The sequence below is a fragment of the Ranitomeya variabilis genome, chromosome 1 (genome assembly GCF_051348905.1).
Source record: "Ranitomeya variabilis isolate aRanVar5 chromosome 1, aRanVar5.hap1, whole genome shotgun sequence".
In the NCBI taxonomy this organism is placed as follows: Eukaryota; Metazoa; Chordata; class Amphibia; order Anura; family Dendrobatidae; genus Ranitomeya; species Ranitomeya variabilis.
The window spans coordinates 322,619,731-322,640,786 of record NC_135232.1 but is presented as its reverse complement, the minus strand read 5'-3'; the positions used below and the strand labels follow the sequence as shown (position 1 = coordinate 322,640,786).

Sequence of the window (21,056 nt, the reverse complement as noted above, 5' to 3'; positions counted from 1 at the left end):
TGGGTGACCCTAAACATTTGAACAGTAGTGTATATCTTCCGCCAGGTACATTTCATTGCTCGCTAAAATATTTGCAATGTTTTGTTTTTTTTATCGCTGTAAATACGTGTCAGTTATTAAAAATCATCTCCACAAATGTGATGTCATAACAAGATCAGCAGATTTTCCACAATTTACAGCAAGAGGCACATTAATCATATTTGGATACATGTCAATCGTTCCTTTACCCCGTGACCCTGTACATAGCCAGACCGAATATAGAGCTGATTATTGTAACGAGCCTGCGGCTGTTTTTGGTTTCTTATCTTTGAGTGTAAAATTTGAAACCTTTGACCGTGTGCACGAGGACTTGAGCAACGAGGCAGGATAAATGGTTATTATATGGAAATAGCTAAAATCCAGTTTCCTACGATTTGCGTCTCAACATATTGTTGTAGTAAGAGTAAGATGGCAACAGGGGGAGCTCTTGTATTCTGGTTGCTGGAATGGTTTTGTTTTGCTTTTCATGCAAATAACCAGCAGAGTCCGCCTGTAGCACGTTCAGTCTCTGCAAGCATGGTTCTTCGCTTGCAGACAGAGGAAGCAAAACAGGTCTGAGCTCTTCTGACTAAAGCAGACACCACATTGACTTTACTCCTCCCACCGTGTGATCTAAAAGTGGAATTCCCCAGACTGACATATAGGAACTTCCCATCAGTCACCATGATGGGGAGGTGGAGACAGGGTCAGGAAGTTTCTACAGAGCAAGCCAGAAATATCCTAATGGTAGGTACAGGGGTAGGAGTGCTGGTTATTGCCAGTGCTGGGGTAGGAGTGCTGGTTATTGCCAGTGCTAGGGTAGGAGTGCTGGTTATTGCCAGTGCTGGGGTAGGAGTCGTGGTTATTGCCAGTGCTGGGGGGTAGGAGTCCTGGTTATTGCCAGTGCTGGGGTAGGAGTGCTGGTTATTGCCAATGCTTGGGTAGGAGTGCTGGTTATTGCCAGTGCTAGGGTAGGAGTCCTGGTTATTGCCAGTGCTAGGGTAGGAGTCCTGGTTATTGCCAGTGCTAGGGTAGGAGTGCTGGTTATTGCCAGTGCTGGGGGGTAGGAGTCCTGGTTATTGCCAATGCTTGGGTAGGAGTGCTGGTTATTGCCAGTGCTAGGGTAGGAGTCCTGGTTATTGCCAGTGCTAGGGTAGGAGTCCTGGTTATTGCCAGTGCTAGGGTAGGAGTGCTGGTTATTGCCAGTGCTGGGGTAGGAGTCGTGGTTATTGCCAGTGCTGGGGGGTAGGAGTCCTGGTTATTGCCAGTGCTGGGGGGTAGGAGTCCTGGTTATTGCCAATGCTTGGGTAGGAGTGCTGGTTATTGCCAGTGCTAGGGTAGGAGTCCTGGTTATTGCCAATGCTTGGGTAGGAGTGCTGGTTATTGCCAGTGCTAGGGTAGGAGTCCTGGTTATTGCCAATGCTTGGGTAGGAGTGCTGGTTATTGCCAGTGCTAGGGTAGGAGTCCTGGTTATTGCCAGTGCTAGGGTAGGAGTCCTGGTTATTGCCAGTGCTAGGGTAGGAGTGCTGGTTATTGCCAGTGCTGGGGTAGGAGTCGTGGTTATTGCCAGTGCTGGGGGGTAGGAGTCCTGGTTATTGCCAGTGCTGGGGGGTAGGAGTCCTGGTTATTGCCAATGCTTGGGTAGGAGTGCTGGTTATTGCCAGTGCTAGGGTAGGAGTCCTGGTTATTGCCAATGCTTGGGTAGGAGTGCTGGTTATTGCCAGTGCTAGGGTAGGAGTCCTGGTTATTGCCAATGCTTGGGTAGGAGTCCTGGTTATTGCCAGTGCTAGGGTAGGAGTCCTGGTTATTGCCAGTGCTAGGGTAGGAGTCCTGGTTATTGCCAGTGCTAGTACAGGGTATGCTGTTAAAGAGCTATTGTGAATCTGCACATAATGAATGGTTAGTGATAGAAGGAGAACGTGCGTATACAATAAGTGTCCAGTACAAGCAGCAAGATCCTTCAGAGGACATGGGCGGAGGTAAGGGGAGGAGGTGTCAGGGACATTACAGAATGAGGAAGGAGCTACCAGTGCAAAACATTCCAGGGAGAAAATAGAAAACACCATTCACATCTAGTTCTACCAGGAAGTACCTAGTGTCTGTGTAATGTTCTAAGATTGCTGCAGATGAAGCTGCTCCTAGGGTACGGTCAGCGAGTCACTGCACTATTACATTCATGATCACATCAGAATCCAAAAAGAGGATGCCAATTGTATAGGGTAATTTTTCAGCCCTTTAATTATTGTATAATTCACACAGGCGTAAGCTGTGCAACGTATAATGCTGATGGCTGTAGGGGAATATGAGGCAGCACATGACAGCGGCAGCATGGACGAATTTGCTGTGCCTCGAGGACCGGAAAAAAAGCTTCGAGACCAACATTCCAACATCGAAAGAATATTTGGAATCACAATTAATATTTTGGGAGTTCTTGCTCAAGATCAATTATCCCTCCAATCAAGTGCAGAGCAGCAGATGTGGGTTCAGCTTCAAGGTGACAAAAGGAACATTGCAAAGGCTAAGGTAAGAATGGACAGGTTACTCCCATGTGGACTTCCAAACTGAATTTTAAAAGTATTTTCCAAAAAAAAAAAAAATTCAGCTAAAGCTTACTTTACATTTAACCTGTTTGTAACAGAACCTGCAATGTAATGACGAATACCATCAGTGCACAAAGGAAACCCTTTAATTAACGGGGATTTTTATGGGTAAAATATTAATATTAAAGACAGACGGTCACTTCCAAACAGAAAACTGGTTTGTGAATAGGTGCATACTAAGAGTAGCCATCTCCACATACAGCAAAGTTGCACTCTGTAATGCTATAGCATGAAAACATGAAATTGGAATTACATTACTGCTCTAGAAAATAGGAAAAAAACAAAGATACTTAGCGCATAAAATGGCCAATTCATGAATACCCAGCCGCCAACGACAAGGCGATCTTTGCTGGGAACCTAACGTAATGTGATACCTCTCCTGGGCTGAATAGCCTACAATTATATGGGTAAGGCCGGTTTCACATTAGCGTTTTGAGGAGCTGCGGACTTCCTCCGTGAAGCTCCGCCCTCGGCTGCACCTCCGCCGCTAGCTCCGCCTACCTCTGCATGCGGCCTGCGTGCCTATCTTTAACATTAGGTACGCAGGTCGTGCCGCTGTATGCGGATGCTTCCGCATGCGTTGTTTTGACGATGCGGCGACCAGCGTAGGACGCAGCTTGTAGCAATTTTTTTTTTTTCTCCGCATCGTCAAAACGACGCATGCGGAAGCATCCGCATACAGCTGCACGACCTGCGTACCTAATGTTAAAGATAGGTATGCAGGCCGCATGCAGAAGTAGGCGGAGCTAGCGGTCGAGGGCGGGGCTTCACGGAGGAAGTCCGCAGCTCGAAGCGCTAGTGTGAAACTAGCCTAAGTAGTATGCTGCTGTGATTAAAATCATGATCGGGTGATGTCATGGCTTCTGGGCACCTATGAATTGGTATCTTCATTTTTACTTATTTTATAGAGCAGTAATGCAATTCTAATTTCATATATTTCATGTTTTTATGCTATAGCGTTAGACTGCAATGTTTATTTATTAGATATGGGTAAAATATTGATATACTGAGTGCCATTCTTCCCATCAAATCTGATAGGGCTGCAAAGGACTATTCCAAAAAGTAGCCATTTAAAAAAAAAAAAAAAAGTTATCTTTCCAGATTTTTTTAACGGCCTTTCTACTTAATGCAGCAATCTTATAACATGTGAAAAACCTTAAGGGTTCATTGCACATGCTTTGAGATTAGATTGGATGGCGTCCTGAGAATCAAAACTTTATGTGCGCTGCAGCTTATTATTATTCATTATTATAACGCCATTTATTGCATGGCGCCTTACATGTGAAAAGGGACATACATGGACAAGTACAATAAACGTGAGCAATACAAGGCACCCACAAGTACAGAAGGCCCGCGAGGGCTCACAGTCTACAGGGGATGGGTGTGGATACACTAGGAGAGGGTAGGGCTGGTCATGCGGCTGTTCAGCTTTCAACTTTATTCCAAGTTGATGGGACTGTGCTGTGGATGAGTGTTGAAATAGTTGTTAGTATTCCAACAAAGTGTTAATCCGCACAGCGGGGAAGCACACTCAGTGCACAGGTAATTGCATGAACTGATGCTGCAAGCATACATACAGCAGTAAGGGTACTGTCACACTCTGCAACTTTCCAACGATCACGACCAGCGATACGACCTGGCCGTGATCGTTGGAAAGTTGTTGTGTGGTCGCTGGAGAGCTGTCACACAGACCGCTCTCCAGCGGCCAACGATGCCGAGGTCCCGGGTAACCAGGGTAAACATCGGGTTACTAAGCGCAGGGCCGTGCTTAGTAACCCGATGTTTACCCTGGTTACCAGCGTAAAAGTTAAAAAAAAAAACAATCCGTACATACTCACATTCCGGTGTCCTTCAGGTCCCTTGCCGTCTGCTTCCCGCTCTGACTGAGTGCCGCCGTAAAGTGAAAGCAGATCACAGCGGTGACGTCACCGCTGTGATCTGCTCTTACTTTCCGGCCGGCAGTCAGTCAGAGCGGGAAGCAGACGGCAAGGGACCTGAAGGACACCGGAATGTGAGTATGTACGGATTGTTTTTTTTTTCCTTTTACGCTGGTAACCACGGTAAACATCGGGTTACTAAGCGCGGCCCTGCACTTAGTAACCCGATGTTTACCCTGGTTACAAGCGAACGCATCGCTGGATCGCTGTCACACACAACGATCCAGCGATGACAGCGGGAGATCCAGCGACGAAATAAAGTTTCAAACGATCTGCTACGACGTACGATTCTCAGCGGGGTCCCTGATCGCAGTAGCGTGTCAGACACTGCGATATCGTATGGATATCGCTGGAACGTCACGGATCGTATCGTCGTAGCGACCAAAGTGCCACTGTGTGACAGTACCCTTAGTGCTCCGTGAGCCGGGGTGCCACTCCAAATAAAATAGCCACAATGGATACAAAAATTGAAAGGAACGGATGGCACTCACCGGTTAAAAAAACTTTGTTATTCCAATACTTTAAAACATCGGCATCGGGAGGATGGGAGCAGGAGTGGAATGGCCGACAGCCGTTTTGCGCTGCAGTGGCGCTTCTACTGGTCACACAGGTAAGGGAGACTGACATCACCTCTTAACAGAGGGAGGCAGCTAAACTCACCCCGGTGCTTGAACACATGTGCAGCAGCTATACATAACAATTAAAATGCATTTGGAAAACAAATGAAAACAATACAAAAACACAATAAAACCGGCTTAAAGGCGGGAAATTATGAGGGCATGGAATAGGGTCTTTGCAGATTCTAGGTTGAGGAATGTACAGATTTGGGAAATATTTTTGAGATGAAGTTGGCAGGAAGTGGAAAGGGCTTGGATATGTGGTTTGAAGGAGAGATCAGAGTCAAGGATTACCCCGAGGCAGCGAGCTTGTGGGACTGGGGAGAGTGGGCAGCCATTTACTTAATTGGATAGGTCTGTTGGGGGAGTCACGTGAGATGGGGCAAAGATGATTAATTCTGTTTTGTCCATGTTAAGTTTTAGAAATCTAGCAGAGAAGAAGGATGAAATGGCAGACAGACGTTGTGGGATTTTAGTAGGGAGGTGATATCTGGTCCATGGAGGTAGATCTGTGTGTCATCAGCATAGAGGTAATGCTGCAAGCCGTGAGATTGTATGAGCTGTTCCAGGCCGAAGGTGTAAATGGAGAAGAGCAGGGGCCCTAAGCCTATGTGCACACGTAGGAAGGGTCCTCTGCGGGTTCTCCCGCAGCGGATTTGATAAATCTGCAGGGCAAAACCGCTGCGGTTATCCCTGCAGATTTATCACGGTTTGTCTTGCTGTTTACGCTGCGGGTTTACTCCTGCACTGTTTTGCATATGCAGCATCAATAGTAATGTTAAAAATAATAAAAAAATGGTTATACTCACCCTCCGACGTCCCGATCTCCTCGGCGCTGCACACGGCGGTCCGGTTCCAAAGATGCTACGCAAGAAGGACCTTCGTGACGTAACGGTCATGTGACCGCGACGTCATCGCAGGTCCTGCTCGCATAGCAACACTGTGACCGGATGGCCGCATGCAGTGCTGAGAGGTGAGTATATCATTATTTTTTATTTTAATTCTTTTTTTTTTTTACACAAATATGGTTCCTAGGGCCTGGAGGAGAGTCTCCTCTCCTCCACCCAGGGTACCATCCGCACATGATCCGCTTACTTAAGCGGATCAATGCATTCCTATGTGTGCAGAATCGCCGGGATTCCGCACAAAGAAGTGACATGCTGCGGATTGTAAACCGCTGCGTTCCCGCGCGGTTTTTTCCGCAGCAAGTGCACAGCGTTTTCGGTTTCCCATAGGTTTACATTGAACTGTAAACTCATGGGAAACTGCTGCGGACCCGCAGCTGCAGAAACGCTGCGGATCAGCAGCAAAATCCGCAACGTGTGCACATACCCTAAGACTGAACCTTGCGGAATTCCGACAGAAAGGGGGCAAGGTGAGGAGATGGTGTGTGAGTGGGAGACACTGAATGTCCAGTCTGTTAGGTATGATGCAATCCAAGATAGGGCCAAGTCTGTGATGCCAAGAGATGAGAGGGTCTGTAATAATGGGGAGTGGTCCACTGTGTCAAAGGCAGAGGAAAGGTCCAGGAGGAGGACAAAGTAGTGTCGCTTGGCTTTGGCAGTCAGTAGTTCATTGGTGTCTTTAGTTAGGGTAGTTTCAGTGGAGTGATGCCGTTAGAAGCCAGATTGTAAGTGGTCAAATGGAGCAGGAAGAGAGGTGGGAGGATAGTTCGAAATGGACATGTTGTTCCAGGAGTTTTGAGGCATAGGGGAGAAGTGATATGGGGCAATAGCTAGATACAGAGGATGGGTCAAACAAGTCCTTTTTGAGGATGGGTGTGATTGAGGCATGTTTGAAGCTTGAGGGGAAAACACCAGTTGTTAGTGATAGGTTGAAGATATATGGGTTAGGGTTGGGATGAAGACTGGTGTGGTTTAGGATGAAATGGGATGGGATCGGGTCAAGTGCACAGGTGGTGAGATGTGATCTTGAGAGTAGGGAGGAAAGCTGGTCTTCTGTAATGGTGGAGAAGCTGGTTTTGGAGGAGGAGGGCTGAGCAGTTAGGAGGAGGGACTCTGGGGGTTGTAGGCCAAAGTTTTCTCTGATGTTATCAATCTTCTGCTTGAAGAATGAGACAAAGTCTTCAGCTGAGATGAGTGAAGAGGGCGGAGGCGCTGGGGGACGGAGGAGAGAATTGGAAGTGTTGAATAGCTGTTTAGGGTTGTGAGACGGGGGGATATGAGAGATGAAAAGTAGGTTTGTTTTGCTGTAGTGAGTGTGGCCTTGAAAGTGGTGAGAGACTGTTTGAATTCGATGAGGTCCTCGTTGAAATGTAATCTTTTCCATCGCTACTCAGCATCCCTGGAAGCCCGCCTCAGTTCTTTGGGCAGGCTGGTGTGCCAGGTTTGTCTGTTGATTTTGTGAGTATTTTTTTTGGTTTGGTATGTGTGAGAGGGGCTACCGATTCAAGAGTTGCAGCTATTGTGGTGGTATATAAAGCGGCAGCGGCATCCACATTGTGTAGGGAACTTATGTCTGTAAGAGGGAGTGTAAATCAAGGGTTTTGAGATTTCTGCGAGGTTGTGCAAGTTTGTGGGGTGGTGATTGTGGACCTGGAGAGGAAAGGGAAGAGAATGTAAGTAGGTTGTGGTCAGAAAGAGGTGGTGGTGAGTTAGAGAGGATAGATAGGGAGCAGAGGCGGGTGAAGATGAGGTCCAATGTGTGGCCATCTTTGTGATTGCCTGCAGAAGACCATTGAGCGAGGCTAAAGGAGGAAGTGAGAGATAGAAGTTTAGTGACGACTGAGTGGGATGTGTCAATGGGGATGTTGAAGTCACCCATGATGATAGTGGGGATGTCAGCAGAGAGGAAATGAAGTAGCCAGGTGGTGAAGTGGTCGAAGAAGGTGGTGGCTGGCCCCGAGGGGCAGTAAATAACAGCCAGTTGGAGGTTGGTGGGGGAGTAGATGTGCAGAGAGTGCACCTCAAAGGAAGGGAGGGTAACAGGGTGGCAGTGGGATATGGGTGAAGGAGCAGTTATCTGACAAGAGAAAACCAACTCCTCCACCATGCTTGCTGCTGGGGCGGCATGTGTGGGAAAGGTGGAATACACCATACTAAAGTGCAGCTGCAGAGGCTGTGTCAGAGGGGGTGAGCCAGGTTTCAGTGATAGCGAGGAAGGAAAGTTTGTTAGTAATGAAAAGTCCGAGCGATCGTTCCATAGATCTCCTGTTAGTTGGACTGTGAAAGCGGGGGCTGGGCGGATGGGTATAAGGCTAGAGAGGTTACGTAAAGTTGTGATAGAGCATGGAAGGGAGGTAGAAATGACTGTCGGGATGTGGTGAGGAGGGCCAGAATTTGGAGAAATATCACCGGCAGTGAGGAGCAGAAAAAGTGATAGTAGGTGGGACCAGGAGAGGATATGAGGGGGCTGTCTGTGTTTGGAGACTAGGATTTGTATGTTGAGGAAAAGTTCTGAGGAGCATGTGAGATGATGGAGGGAGAGATAACCAGTTCATAACTAGGTGCAGGGATTAGGGGGATAGTAGAAAATGAAGGATTATAGTGGTGAGAGTGAAAACAAACAGAAACATTGTTTATAGTGACTATCCAGTTATCTTCAGTTTCCTTCTGGTTTAATTCATAGTGCCACACACTACTATACACTTATATGATGCACTGGGCAGACTTGGCTACTTAGAAATTGATGACTTATCCTTAGGGCTCATGCAGACAGAGGTAAATTATCTCGTCCAAGAGAATCCAGACGATTTTGCAAACTAATCAGACTGTCAGCTTAGGGTACCGTCACACAGTACCATTTTGATCGCTACGACGGTACGATTCGTGACGTTCTAGCGATATCGTTACGATATCGCAGTGTCTGACACACAGCAGCGATCAGGGATCCTGCTGAGAATCGTACGTCGTAGCAGATCATATGGAACTTTCTTTCGTCGCTTGATCACCCGCTGACATCGCTGGATCGTTGTGTGTGACAGCGATCCAGCGATGTGTTCGCTTGTAACCAGGGTAAACATCGGGTAACTAAGCGCAGGGCCGCGCTTAGTAACCCGATGTTTACCCTGGTTACCAGCGTAAACGTAAAAAAAAACAAACAGTACATACTTACATTCCGGTGTCTGTCCTCCGGCGTCTCAGCTTCTCTGCACTGTGTGAGCGTCTGCCAGCCGGAAAGCGAGCAGAGCGGTGACGTCTGACGTCACCGCTGTGCTTTCCGGCTATGGCGCTTACACAGTGGAGAGAAGCAGAACGCCGGGGACAGACACCAGAATGTAAGTATGTACTGTTTGGTTTTTTTACGTTTACGCTGGTAACCAGGGTAAACATCGGGTTACTAAGCGCGGCCCTGCGCTTAGTTACCCGATGTTTACCCTGGTTACCGGGGACTTCGGCATCGCTCCAGCGCCGTGATTGCAACGTGTGACCGCAGTCTACGACGCTGGAGCGATAATCATACGATCGCTGCGACGTCACGGATCGTGCCGTCGTAGCGATTAAAATGGTACTGTGTGACGGTACCCTTAGTGTGATCCCATTCTCTCGGATGAGAAAGCAAAATTTCTCCGTCTTCTCTGTTGTCAGTGTGCAGAAATCAGACTGCACTAAGGTGTCATCTGAGTACAGTCCCATATTTTCCACGCACTCATTGACTTGCATGGCTGAGTGCGATCTGAATATCGGATCAAATTCAGGCATGCAGCAATTTTTTTTCTTGGACAAACTCTATCCAAGGAAAAAATTGGACGTGTGCATGGCTCTACAGCTCGGGCAAAAATTAAGAGACCACTGCAAAATGTTCAGTTTGTCTGATTTTTCTCTTTATAGGTATATTCTTGAGCAACATGTAAATTGTCGGCACAAAAAAAGTTCCATGTAACGTTTTTTTGTGCGTTGAGTCCGCCATTTTCGACCGCACATGCGCGGCCGAAACTCCACCCCCTCCTCCCCGGAACTCACAATGGGGAAGCGGATGCGTTGTAAAACTGCAACCGCTGCCCACGTTGTGCTACTTTAACACACTGTACGTCGGGCCGACTGTTTGCGACGGCCCGTACCGACAGACTAATGTGAAAGTAGCCTAATGTGTAGACTTCATGATTGAACCCCCCACTGATACAGCATCACTTGAATCAGTGTTAAATGCTTATGATAAGAATAACCCTTAACGGATGCAGATTTTTTTTTGTGTAGAAGTTTGAAGTATCTGTGTGATGTTGATTGTCATCTGCCTTTCTCTGATGTATCTTAATTTGTAGATTGTGAGCCCTCATGGGCAGGGTTCTCTCGCCTCCTGTAATGAGGCCAGACAATATATTGCAATGTATAAAGATTAAATACAAATCTTTTAGTTTATAAAAAATAAAAACAAAACAGGATTAAAAATATATAAAGCTTATGGAACATGAAGAGACACATGAGCATGGGAGTAAATCATAAAAAGTAATTATGCTAGTATTTCACAAATAATATGCCATTTTAAGTTCTAATGAAAGATTTGTTTTAGCACTCAAATAAAGCAATCCAGTGATGTTAATGCTATCTGAATATGCATGTAGAGGGCTATTCATCCACAATGAAATATAAAGTGCATAGTGCAGGTGTTTCAATGTGGATTCATGAATTGCCATTGTCAAATGCTCAGAAAGTGACTGGTGCCCCCATTGGAAGAAGCTCTTTCGCAAAACGGCGCTGTTGGGGTAGGAGCACGGAGGAGCCGGGAGTTATGCACATGACACTTACACTTTGTAAGTACCATCTCTAAACTTTGATCAAACTTCATAAATCTCATGTTTATTTTGAACAACATCTTTTGTAAGGATTTGCACTGATCACTTTTGTAATGCACCAGTCAATTTCTGAGCATTTGACTCTGCAAAATCCTGTGATGTTCACAATGGCAATTCATGAATCCACATTGAAACACCTGCAGTATGCACTTTATATTTCATTGTGGATGAATAGCCCTCTACATGCATATTCAGATAGCATTAAAGGGAACCTGTCACCCCCAAAATTGAAGATGAGCTAAGCCCACCAGCATCAGGGGCTTATCTACAGCATTCTGTAATGCTGTAGATAAGCCCCCGATGTATCCTGAAATTTGAGGAAAAGAGGTAGGATTATACTCACCCAGGGGCGGTCCCGCTGCAGTCCGGTCCGATGGGCGTCGCGGTCCAGGGCCTCCCATCTTCTCACGATGACGTCCTCTTGTCTTCATGCTGCGGCTCCGGTGCGATGGGCGTCGCGGTCCAGGGCCTCCCATCTTCTCACGATGACGTCCTCTTCTTGTCTTCATGCTGCGGCTCCGGCACAGGTGTACTTTGTCCTGTTGAGGGCAGAGCAAAGTACTGCAGTGTGCAGCTGCTGAGCCTCTCTGACCTTTCCCGGCGCCTGCGCACTTTCATTAGAACTTATAATGGAATATTATTTGTGCATGCCAGCATAATTACTTTTTATGATTTACTCCCATGCTCATGTGTCTCATCATGTTCCATAAGCTTGATATATTTTTAATCCTGTTTTGTTTTCATTTTTTATAAACTAAATAAAGATTTGCATTTTCTTTACACATTGCAATATATCGTCTGGCCTCATTACATCACTTGAGAACGTGTGTACTTATGTTCTAGAAATAGACGTTTTTTCCCTGAAAACTTTATAAGCCTGTATTAATTTGTTTTTCTTATGTATACCCCTCCACACATGTAAAGAGCCATGGAATAAATGGCACTATAATAATAATAGAATTATTAGTCACAGACTTTTTATAGTTAATATTTAATTTCAATCAATGATATATGTGCATGGGCCTTATAAGAAAACTGAATATTCTTTGCTTTCTTCCTTCAGGATTATATTAAAGGACTCTGTACCCCAGAGTTAATTGAAGATTTAGACTACCCACGTGAGATGCATTGCATTTTTGAAGGAGCAAGAGGTCTTTTTCTTGACTGCTTAATTCGAGCAACTTCAGCATGTGTGAAACCCCAAACTCCTGGTCGTATCAAAATATCAGGCCTAGTAGAAGGAGTAGTTATGGCCCAGAGTCGGATTCATACTTTTTTAGATGAAAAAATATCCAAAGTGGATGACCAAGAAGCATCCATCAAAAGGAATTTTAAGGATTTGGTGGAGAAACATAATGATCAGCACTCCCTAGATCTTCTGATTCTCCCAACTTCCATAAAGGAACAGTTATTATTCCTAGTAGAAGAAGACGAAGATCTTCAGGTGAAACACCCAATTATCCAGGAGGGGCAACCTATGCAAGCTTCTGGCACAGCAATGAGCAATCAGCCTTTCTTTACTGCACCTACAACATCTCAGCCAATGACAATATCCAAATCAAAGTCCCCTAACGGAGTTTTGCGCCATAGAGCCTCTGAGCCACGTGATCTTATTACTGAAGCATGGGACAACAGTAGACAATCCATGCACCTATGTTACAACAAGAGACCCACAGTAGAGGAAAACCTGCATTACACCTCTAGTACTGAAGCATGGGACAACAGCAGACAGCCAATGAACCGAAGTTACAATAAAATACCCACAGTGGAGGGAAATCTGCATTACACCTCTAGTAAACATGAAGAGAAGCCTACAGCGAGTAAAAAGGTGGAGCCATCAGATGATGAGGAGGAAGAAGATGAGTTTAAGCAGATTTCTGGATTGCTTGATACCATAATGGGGAAGGATGAGCGAGAACCAGGATCTCAAACTCAGTTTTCTTTGGGAACTCAAAAGGAGTTTAAAATGCTCTTGGACTTTTTTAAGACAATGGGTTATCAGGAATCTGTTGTTCTTAAAGTTCTGCATGAGAATGGGATCCAGGAACCATCAGAGATACTTGACAAAGTTAACATGGAGCAGTCTAGCCATGATCAGACCTTGGGTCAAAAAAACAGGCCTTCAACATTAAGAGGAATATCACATTCTGTTTCCAGCTCTAATGATGACAGTTACCTTCTAGAAGTAATGAAGTCGGCAGCCAAGAATTGTGGCTATTCTCCCAGTGAAATTGTAGACATTGGGGATGGTTCTGTGACAGGACTGCTTAGGAAATTAAATGAAAAAACAAATTCAGGGGATTTTCCGATTACTACTAAAGCTCAAGGGAAAGAGCAAGAAGAAGAGGACTTGTGGCTTCAGCAAAACGCTGCTGCTCAATCACATCCTGCATTAATCATTTCAGACCCTACAATGGTACCGTTAAATGCTGGAAAACACAAAACTTTTAAGAGTAACTTTCCGGAGGATGATGTTTTTAATGGTGGAGCCCAAGAAGTACCTGAAATTATAGGAGAGGAAATAAAAAGAGAGGATGAAGAAAAACACAATGTCCCTGTGGTGACGGGAGCACAGAGATTCAAAGAAGCAATACAGAAGAAGCCTTTTACTCTAAATTTGAGAAATAAAAAAGGAAATGACCAACTAAGGCATATTATTATAGATGGAAGTAATGTTGCAAAAATGTAAGTAACAATGTTCTGAGTTCATAGTACATATTATGACTGCTTGTAAAATAAAATCTACCTTAGTAAAATATCTCTTTAGAGGGGTTATCTGAAATTAAGGAAGATATTCAATGTCCTTGTTTGTAGTTTAAAATTAATCAAATTTAATTATATTGCTGGGTAGGACAGTTGGCATACTTTCATGGGTGCAAATAGATATTCCATCAATGAAAAAAGTCAAATTAAAACCTTTAGTAACTGGGAACCTGTCAGCAGGATTGTGCCGAGTAACCTACAGACACTGTCAGGTTGGCGTCGTTATACTGATTAAAATCATACCTTGGTTGATAAAATGCATCTGCTCCAAGGCGGCCTGTGGGGGGTCTTCATGTGGAGCTCTGCTTAGGTATTGATACTGATGGCTTGTGACTGGTCACTGATCTCTCACTTACCTGCTCCCTATTTTACATTCTTAATACAATATGTATTGGAAAAAAAGAGAAAATCACATTCAGCAGGCAGGATCGCATCTATAATATGCATTGTTATTTTATTTAGTCATATACATTTATTCTGCAAACAAAATAAAAATTCTGTCTTAAAATGGCGCCGCCCGTGCAGTAGCATCTATCGGCGATCCGATAGATGATACTGTGCAGGTGCCATCATTTTTTTTTTCTTTCCTCTAGCAAATTGGCGCCGGTGATGCCTGCACAGTAGAGTAGCAGCTATCGGATCGCCAGCTCCATTTTGAGACCTTTTTTTTTTTCTCCAGAATAAACATATATTAATAAATATAATTTAATGTATATCATAGGTGCGATCATGCTGCAGCGCAAGCGCTACCACCGGCTCCTGCCTGCTGAATGGGAATTTTTTATTTTTTTAATATATATATATATATATATATATATATATATATATATATATATATATATATATATATATATATATATATATTATAGTCAGTATGTAAAATAGGGGGCAGGTCACTGAGAGATCGGTGACTTGTCAGAAGCCATACAGGTGCATAAGTAAGCAGAACACCACATAAAGACCCCCACAGGCCGCCCCGGAGCACGAGACTCACATTAACTGAAAATAAAGATTAAACAACAACCACATGATGGATTTTATCAGCCAATGTATCATTGTAATCAGTATAACGGCGCTGACCTGACACTGCCTGTAGGTTACTGTGCACAATCCTGCTGACAGGTTCCCTGTAAATGATACACAACACGGACGTGCTGATTCCCGGCTAGTGCATTAATGCCCTGCATTGTTTCGGCAGTTGCCACCCCTATGGGCTTGATTGATGTGCCTTCTATGCAGCATACAACTTAGTTGTTATCTGAAGAGTTGTCAGTCAAACCCATGGAGGTGGTAATAGGCGTGGAGTAATTCTGAGAATAGATGTGCTAGCCATGACTCAATCTGGCCTCGGCGCACTTGCAGTGTAATTTAATATCAGTTTGCGGCCAGAAGGATCTGTCAGGATTTGTCCTTTACTAGCCCAAGCAGGAGTGTAATTAGTTTGGTGACCCTAAAGCTCCCCATAGTTTCCCTTCAATTGTTGAAGATCCAGTTTGTCGTCTTAGTGGAGAGCAGATACAAATAGCCTCTCGCTTGGGAGGACTTGGCTTATTCATGTCTTGCTTGGCCTTGTGACAGTAACATGGTTACCCAACATTTCCTGAAAGGTTAGTTATTACAATAATGCTGGATTCATAGGTCACATTATTACCATTGTTCAGTCTTGGGGACTCTACTACCAAAATAGGCATTTCAAAATTGACTTAACCTCTGTTTTGGGGTACATTCATATGTGTGTGTATTGTGTGCTCTGTGTTCGAGCTGCAAACCCCGATCTCTCCTGACCTGAACTAACAAACTCATGTAAGACATTGTGGCCCAATCATGGAAGGTAAAATGAATATGAATTCAGCTATGAGAGCAAGTAGGATTTTTGCTATTTCCCACCAAAGTGTTTCCCCAGACCGCGAAAAGTTTTATTTTCAAAACTAAGCCGTACTTACCTTTTATACTACCAGAGGCTTCTGTGCCAACAGTGTCCTGATGCCCCTCTCCGGTCTTTGCGTTCACCACTGCAGCAACAAATCACTGCAGCACTAGTGTAACCAGTAAAAAAAAAAACTGGACAAGAAACCACTGACCAACTAGTGGTGCGAGATCTAAAAATTGAACACAAACTCAGATCTGCAATTGCTGAGTGATTCCATACTCTCAACACCTATTAAATATAATGCTTGCCACTAATGTTTTTTTTTACATACACTCTTCAGCATTGAAATTACAGCAAGATGGAAAAGTTGTGGAATTATGGAAATCACAGGAGCAATAGATACTGTGTATACAGTGAAGGAAATAAGTATTTGACCCCTTGTTGATTTTGTAAGTTTGCCCACTGACAGACATGAACAGTCTATAATTTTAAGGGTAGGTTAATTTTAATATTGAGAGATAGAATATCAAAAATAAAATCCAGAAAATCACATTGTATAAATTATATACATTTATTTGCGTTTTGCAGTGAGAAATAAGTATTTGATCCCTAACAAGATATTAACTTGGTGGCAAAACCCTTGTTTACAAGCACAGCAGTCATACTTTTTTTTTATAGTTGATGATGAGGTTTGCACACATGTCAGGAGGAATTTTGGTTCACTCCTCTTTGTAGATCATCTCTAAATCATTAAGATTTTGAGGCTGTCTCTTGGCAACTTGGAGCTTCATCTCCCTCCATAAGTTTTCTATGGGATTAAGGTCTGGAGACTGGCTAGGCTACTCCATGACCTTAATGTGCTTCTTCTTGAGCCACCCCTTTGTTGCCTTGGCTCTATGTTTTGGGTCATTGTCTTGCTGGAAGAACCAGCCACGACCCATTTTTAATGTCCTGGCAGAGGGAAGGAAGTTGTCACTCAGGATTTTACAGTACATGGCTCCATCCAATCTCCCATTGATGCGGTACAGTATTCCTGTGCCCTTAGAAAAGAAACACCCCCAAAACATAATGTTTCCACCTCCATGCTTGACAGTGGGGATGGTGTTCTTTGGGTCATAGGCAACATTTCTCTTCCGCCAAACATGGCGAGTTGAGTTAATGCCAAAGAGCTCAATTTATGGCTCATCTGTCCGCCGCACCTTCTCCCAATCGCTCACAGAATCATCCAGGTGTTCATTGGCAAACTTCAGACGGGCGTGCACATGTGCCTTCTGGAGCAGGGGGGCTTGCGGGCACTGCAGGATTTTATACCTTTACGGCGTAATGTGTTAGCAATGGTTTTGTTCGTGACTGTGGTCCCAGCTGCCTTGAGGTCATTAGCAAGTTCCCCCCTGTGTAGTTTTAGGCTGATCTCTCACCTTCCTCATGATCAAGGATACCCCACGAGGAGAGATTTTGCATGGTGCCCCAGATCGATGTTGATTGACAGTCATTTTGTATTTCTTCCATTTTCTTACTATTGCACCAATAGTTGTCTCCTTCTCACCCAGCATCTTACTTATGATTTTGTAGCCAATTCCAGCTTTGTGCAGGTCTATGATCTTGTCCTTGACATTCTTATAAAGCTCTTGGTCTTGCCCAAGTTCTGGCTGATTGAGTCTATGGACAGGAGTTTTTTTTATAAAGGTGACTATGTAAGACAGCTGTCTTTAATGCAGGTAACGAGTTGGTTAGGAATGTATAACTGGTCTGTAGGAGCCAGAACTCTTAATGGTTGGTTGGGGATCAAATACTTATTTCTCACTGCAGTATGCAAATAAATTTATATAATTTATACAATGAGATTTTCTGGATTTTATTTTTGATATCCTGTTTCTAAATGTTAAAATTCACCTACCCTTAAAATTAAAGACTGTTCATGTCTTTGTCAGTGGGCAAACTTACAAAATCAGCAAGAGATCAAATAATTATTTCCTTCACTGTAAATGATATGCAAATGAAGAGAAAATGGAAACACCATTGGATATAAGTATGAGTGTCACATGCATAAATACAAGCATTACAAGAACTGAAAGAATTGGAGCACTCGCCCTATCTTTGCTGATGTGTTACTTTATTCCATGGTAGGAGATGACATCAAAGCCATCTTAAAGTCCAGTGTGGAGGTGGTAGATTAGTTTTGCAGGTGAAAGAGCCTGACGGACGGACTGTTAATGTACAGTAAGCTACACGCAAGGCACTAATTGTATATCTCATAGATATCTATTTAGTATCCATCTACCCCATATCTATTTAGCGATGTATCGCACTGCGTACATACCAAGAACAGATACAACAATGTCCATTCAGCCATATCTCCTAGACAGAAGTCATAAGAAATATGCAATAAGTTTTATAGGTTTCTGATATTTTTCTGTAGTGGTTGTTTGGTCTAAAAATATTTGACCTATCTCCGGCCACCGTCGAAGTTTAGAACAGGTTAACTGGTAGGGTTGCCGGGTGTCGGATCACCACTGATCTGATACTTATGACCTATCACAAAGATTTGTCATCTATATCTTCAGATTGGACAACCCCTACAACGTTTACGATTATTTATTTCATGAAATGTCATGACTAAATCAGTCAACAGAGAGATCCCATAGGTTTCTAAGTGACCAAACTTCTAGCACAATGCATAAACCATTCACATTAGTTCCTCTGTCCTGTCACCTTGCCTAGCACCTTAGTGATCAGGCCAAATTTTTGAAATCTGACATGTAGTAGTAATAATAATAATCTTTATTTTTATATAGTGCTAACATATTCCGCAGCGCTTTACACACATTATCATCGCTGTCCCCGTTGGGGCTCACAATCTAAATTCCTTATCAGTATGTCTTTGGAATGTGGGAGGAAACCGGAGTGCCCGGAGGAAACCCATGCAAACACGGAGAGAACATACAAACTCTTTGCAGATGTTGTCCTTGGTGGGGTTTGAACCCAGGACTCCAGCGCTGCTGTGCTAACCACTGCGCCACCGTGCTGCCCTGTCACTGTTTGGCAATAACTCTGGACTGTTTCATCATATCCTGGTGAATTTTATACTGTTTTTTCATGACACTGGTAAATTTTGGTCAATATGTTTTGCTTTTATTTATAAAAATATATCAGAAGTTTGATCAAAATGTCTAAAAATTAGCAATTTTCAAACTTTGAGTGATTATCCCTTTAATCCAGATTGTCAGACCACACAGAATAGTTATTAAATAACATCTAGCTCATGTCTGCTTTACATCAGCACCATCTGTAACATGTTTTTTATTTTGTTAGGATGTCAAAAGCTTTAAAACTAGAGTAGTAATTTTTTTGTTTTTTCACGTTTTGTTTTTTTTTTAAAGGGCCACTGTCACCCCCTCCAGCCGTTATAAACTAAAAGAGCCACCTTGTGCAGCAGTAATGCTGCATTCTAACAAGGTGGCTCTTTTAGTTTTTGATTCAATTAATCCCTCAATAAAGCATTTTAAAGTTTGCCCTAAATACCTGACTTTGTACCTGGAGGCGGTCCGAAGCCTCCTCTGTGAATCTCCCAACGGCCGTCACTCTTCTCTTCTGGGGCGATGGTCGCCGCCCCCTGAGCGCTGTTTCTGCTTAAATCCGGCGCCTGCGCTGTGCGTGCCTGCCTGTGACAGGCGCAGTCTTCATTGTCAGTCACAGCTCAGATGCAGGGTGCCTGACTGCGCCTGTGCGGGCAGTGCGGCCACCCTGTTACTGAATCCCCGCCCCGCACTGTGTTATTCATTATGCACAGTGCGGGGCTGGGGTTCCTGGGCATGCGCACTGCGCTGTTCAGATGCTCCCCCATCTCGGACGCTCCCCCAGCTCCTCCGCCTTCCAGCATTGTTATTTGCGGCTGCCTCATTACAAACGCTGGTGAGGATTAGTGTATATTGCGGCAACGCTGGAAGGCGGGGGACCGGGGGAGCGTCTGAACAGCGCAGTGCGCATGCCCAGGAACCCCAGCCCCGCACTGTGCATAATGAATATCACAGTGCGGGGCGGGGATTCAGCAACAGGGTGGCCGCACTGCCCGCACAGGCGCAGTCAGGCACCCGGCATCTGAGCTGTGACTGACAATGAAGACTGCGCCTGCCCCAGGCAGGCACGCACAGTGCAGGCGCCGGATTTAAGCAGAAACAGCGCGAAGGGGGCGGCAACCATCGCCCCTGAAGAGAAGAGTGACGGCAGTTGGGAGATTCATAGAAGAGGCTTCGGACCGCCTCCAGGTACAAAGTCAGGTATTTGTGGCAAACTTTAAAACGCTTTATTGAGGGATTAATTGAATCAAAAACTAAAAGAGCCACCTTGTTAGAATGCAGCATTACTGCTGCACAAGGTGGCTCTTTTAGTTTATAACGGCTGGAGGGGGTGACAGTGGCCCTTTAAGATAAACTTTATTTTTTAGGGCCCTATTCAGTTTTTAAGTAACTTTGGGGACTTATATATTGGAAAAACCCCAAAAAGTGATACCATTTTAAGAACCTCACCCCTCAACATATTCAAAACTGCTTTCAGTTAGTTTATTAACCCTTCAGGTGCTTTTAGGAATTAATGCATGACAGAAAAGACAAATGTTGTTTTTACCACTGTGACAAAATCACTGGTAAAGTACTGGAGGGGAGATATGTGTCACTATGCTTAATGGCATCAGTGATATAAAGCCAGAGTAATTTCCTCCATCACACTTAAGTGTTGTGTGGCTTAAACTAAAGTTGGATAAATGGTCTGGTTTTATGTAGACATTCATAAGGCGGGTGGGAGAATGTACACCTTATCTCCACCTACAGAGTCCTTACAGGACCTGTGATGTTATAATCATGTGATCAGTCACATGATAGAGGAGTCACATGGTCCTGGCTTAAATGGCTGAACTCCAGGGGCAGTCTGGGTTGGTGAGTACCAGGAGAAGAAGACTCCAGGATAGTGTTTGTGTACATGGTTCCTGTTAAAGGATATTGCTGACCCCCACTAATGCAAGGACTGCACTTAGCGCTACCAGTTTGCTGTTTTTACCCAGAGGGCCATGTTTGTTTTTGCGTAAAACTTGGTTTATGCTGTAACTAATAAACCAAGCGCATCCGTAAAGATGCAGTGTTCTCGTGACTACCTCCTTGTGCAGTCAAGAAAGCCGATTTACCGCACCACCTAAATGTTTCTAACTTCTGGACAGGCCACTATAGCTAGCAAAACTGACTCTGAAAAGACTGCATGCCCAAGATCAGGAATATAGCGCTTTGTACACAGCGTAGTTTAGCTGCACATCCAAAACGCTGCGATGTTCAGTACAAGCACCGTGGATGGAATTAATAGAAATCCCATGCCCACTGTGCTTCTTTTTTACGCTGCGTAAACTCACCTGCGGTGCAGGTTCCTGAGCAGCAGCATGTCAATTTCTCTTGCGGGAATTTTCAGTCTTCTGTTTGAAATTTCCCCATAGACTTGCATTATGGTATGTGTCCA

At 44.3% G+C, this 21,056-nt stretch overlaps 1 protein-coding gene across 1 annotated transcript in view; it reads left to right on the top strand.

Moving 5' to 3' along the window:
- Nucleotides 1-648: 648 nt before the first annotated feature.
- The window catches only part of LOC143817073 (protein KHNYN-like), a 36,913-nt gene continuing 16,505 nt past the window's right edge, over nucleotides 649-21,056 (top strand). Inside the window, exons 1-3 of the mRNA XM_077298172.1 lie at nucleotides 649-765; nucleotides 2,278-2,541; nucleotides 11,988-13,609. Coding sequence (XP_077154287.1) covers nucleotides 2,299-2,541; nucleotides 11,988-13,609 — 1,865 coding nt within the window. The 5' untranslated portion in view covers nucleotides 649-765; nucleotides 2,278-2,298. The remainder of the gene's footprint in view (nucleotides 766-2,277; nucleotides 2,542-11,987; nucleotides 13,610-21,056) is intronic.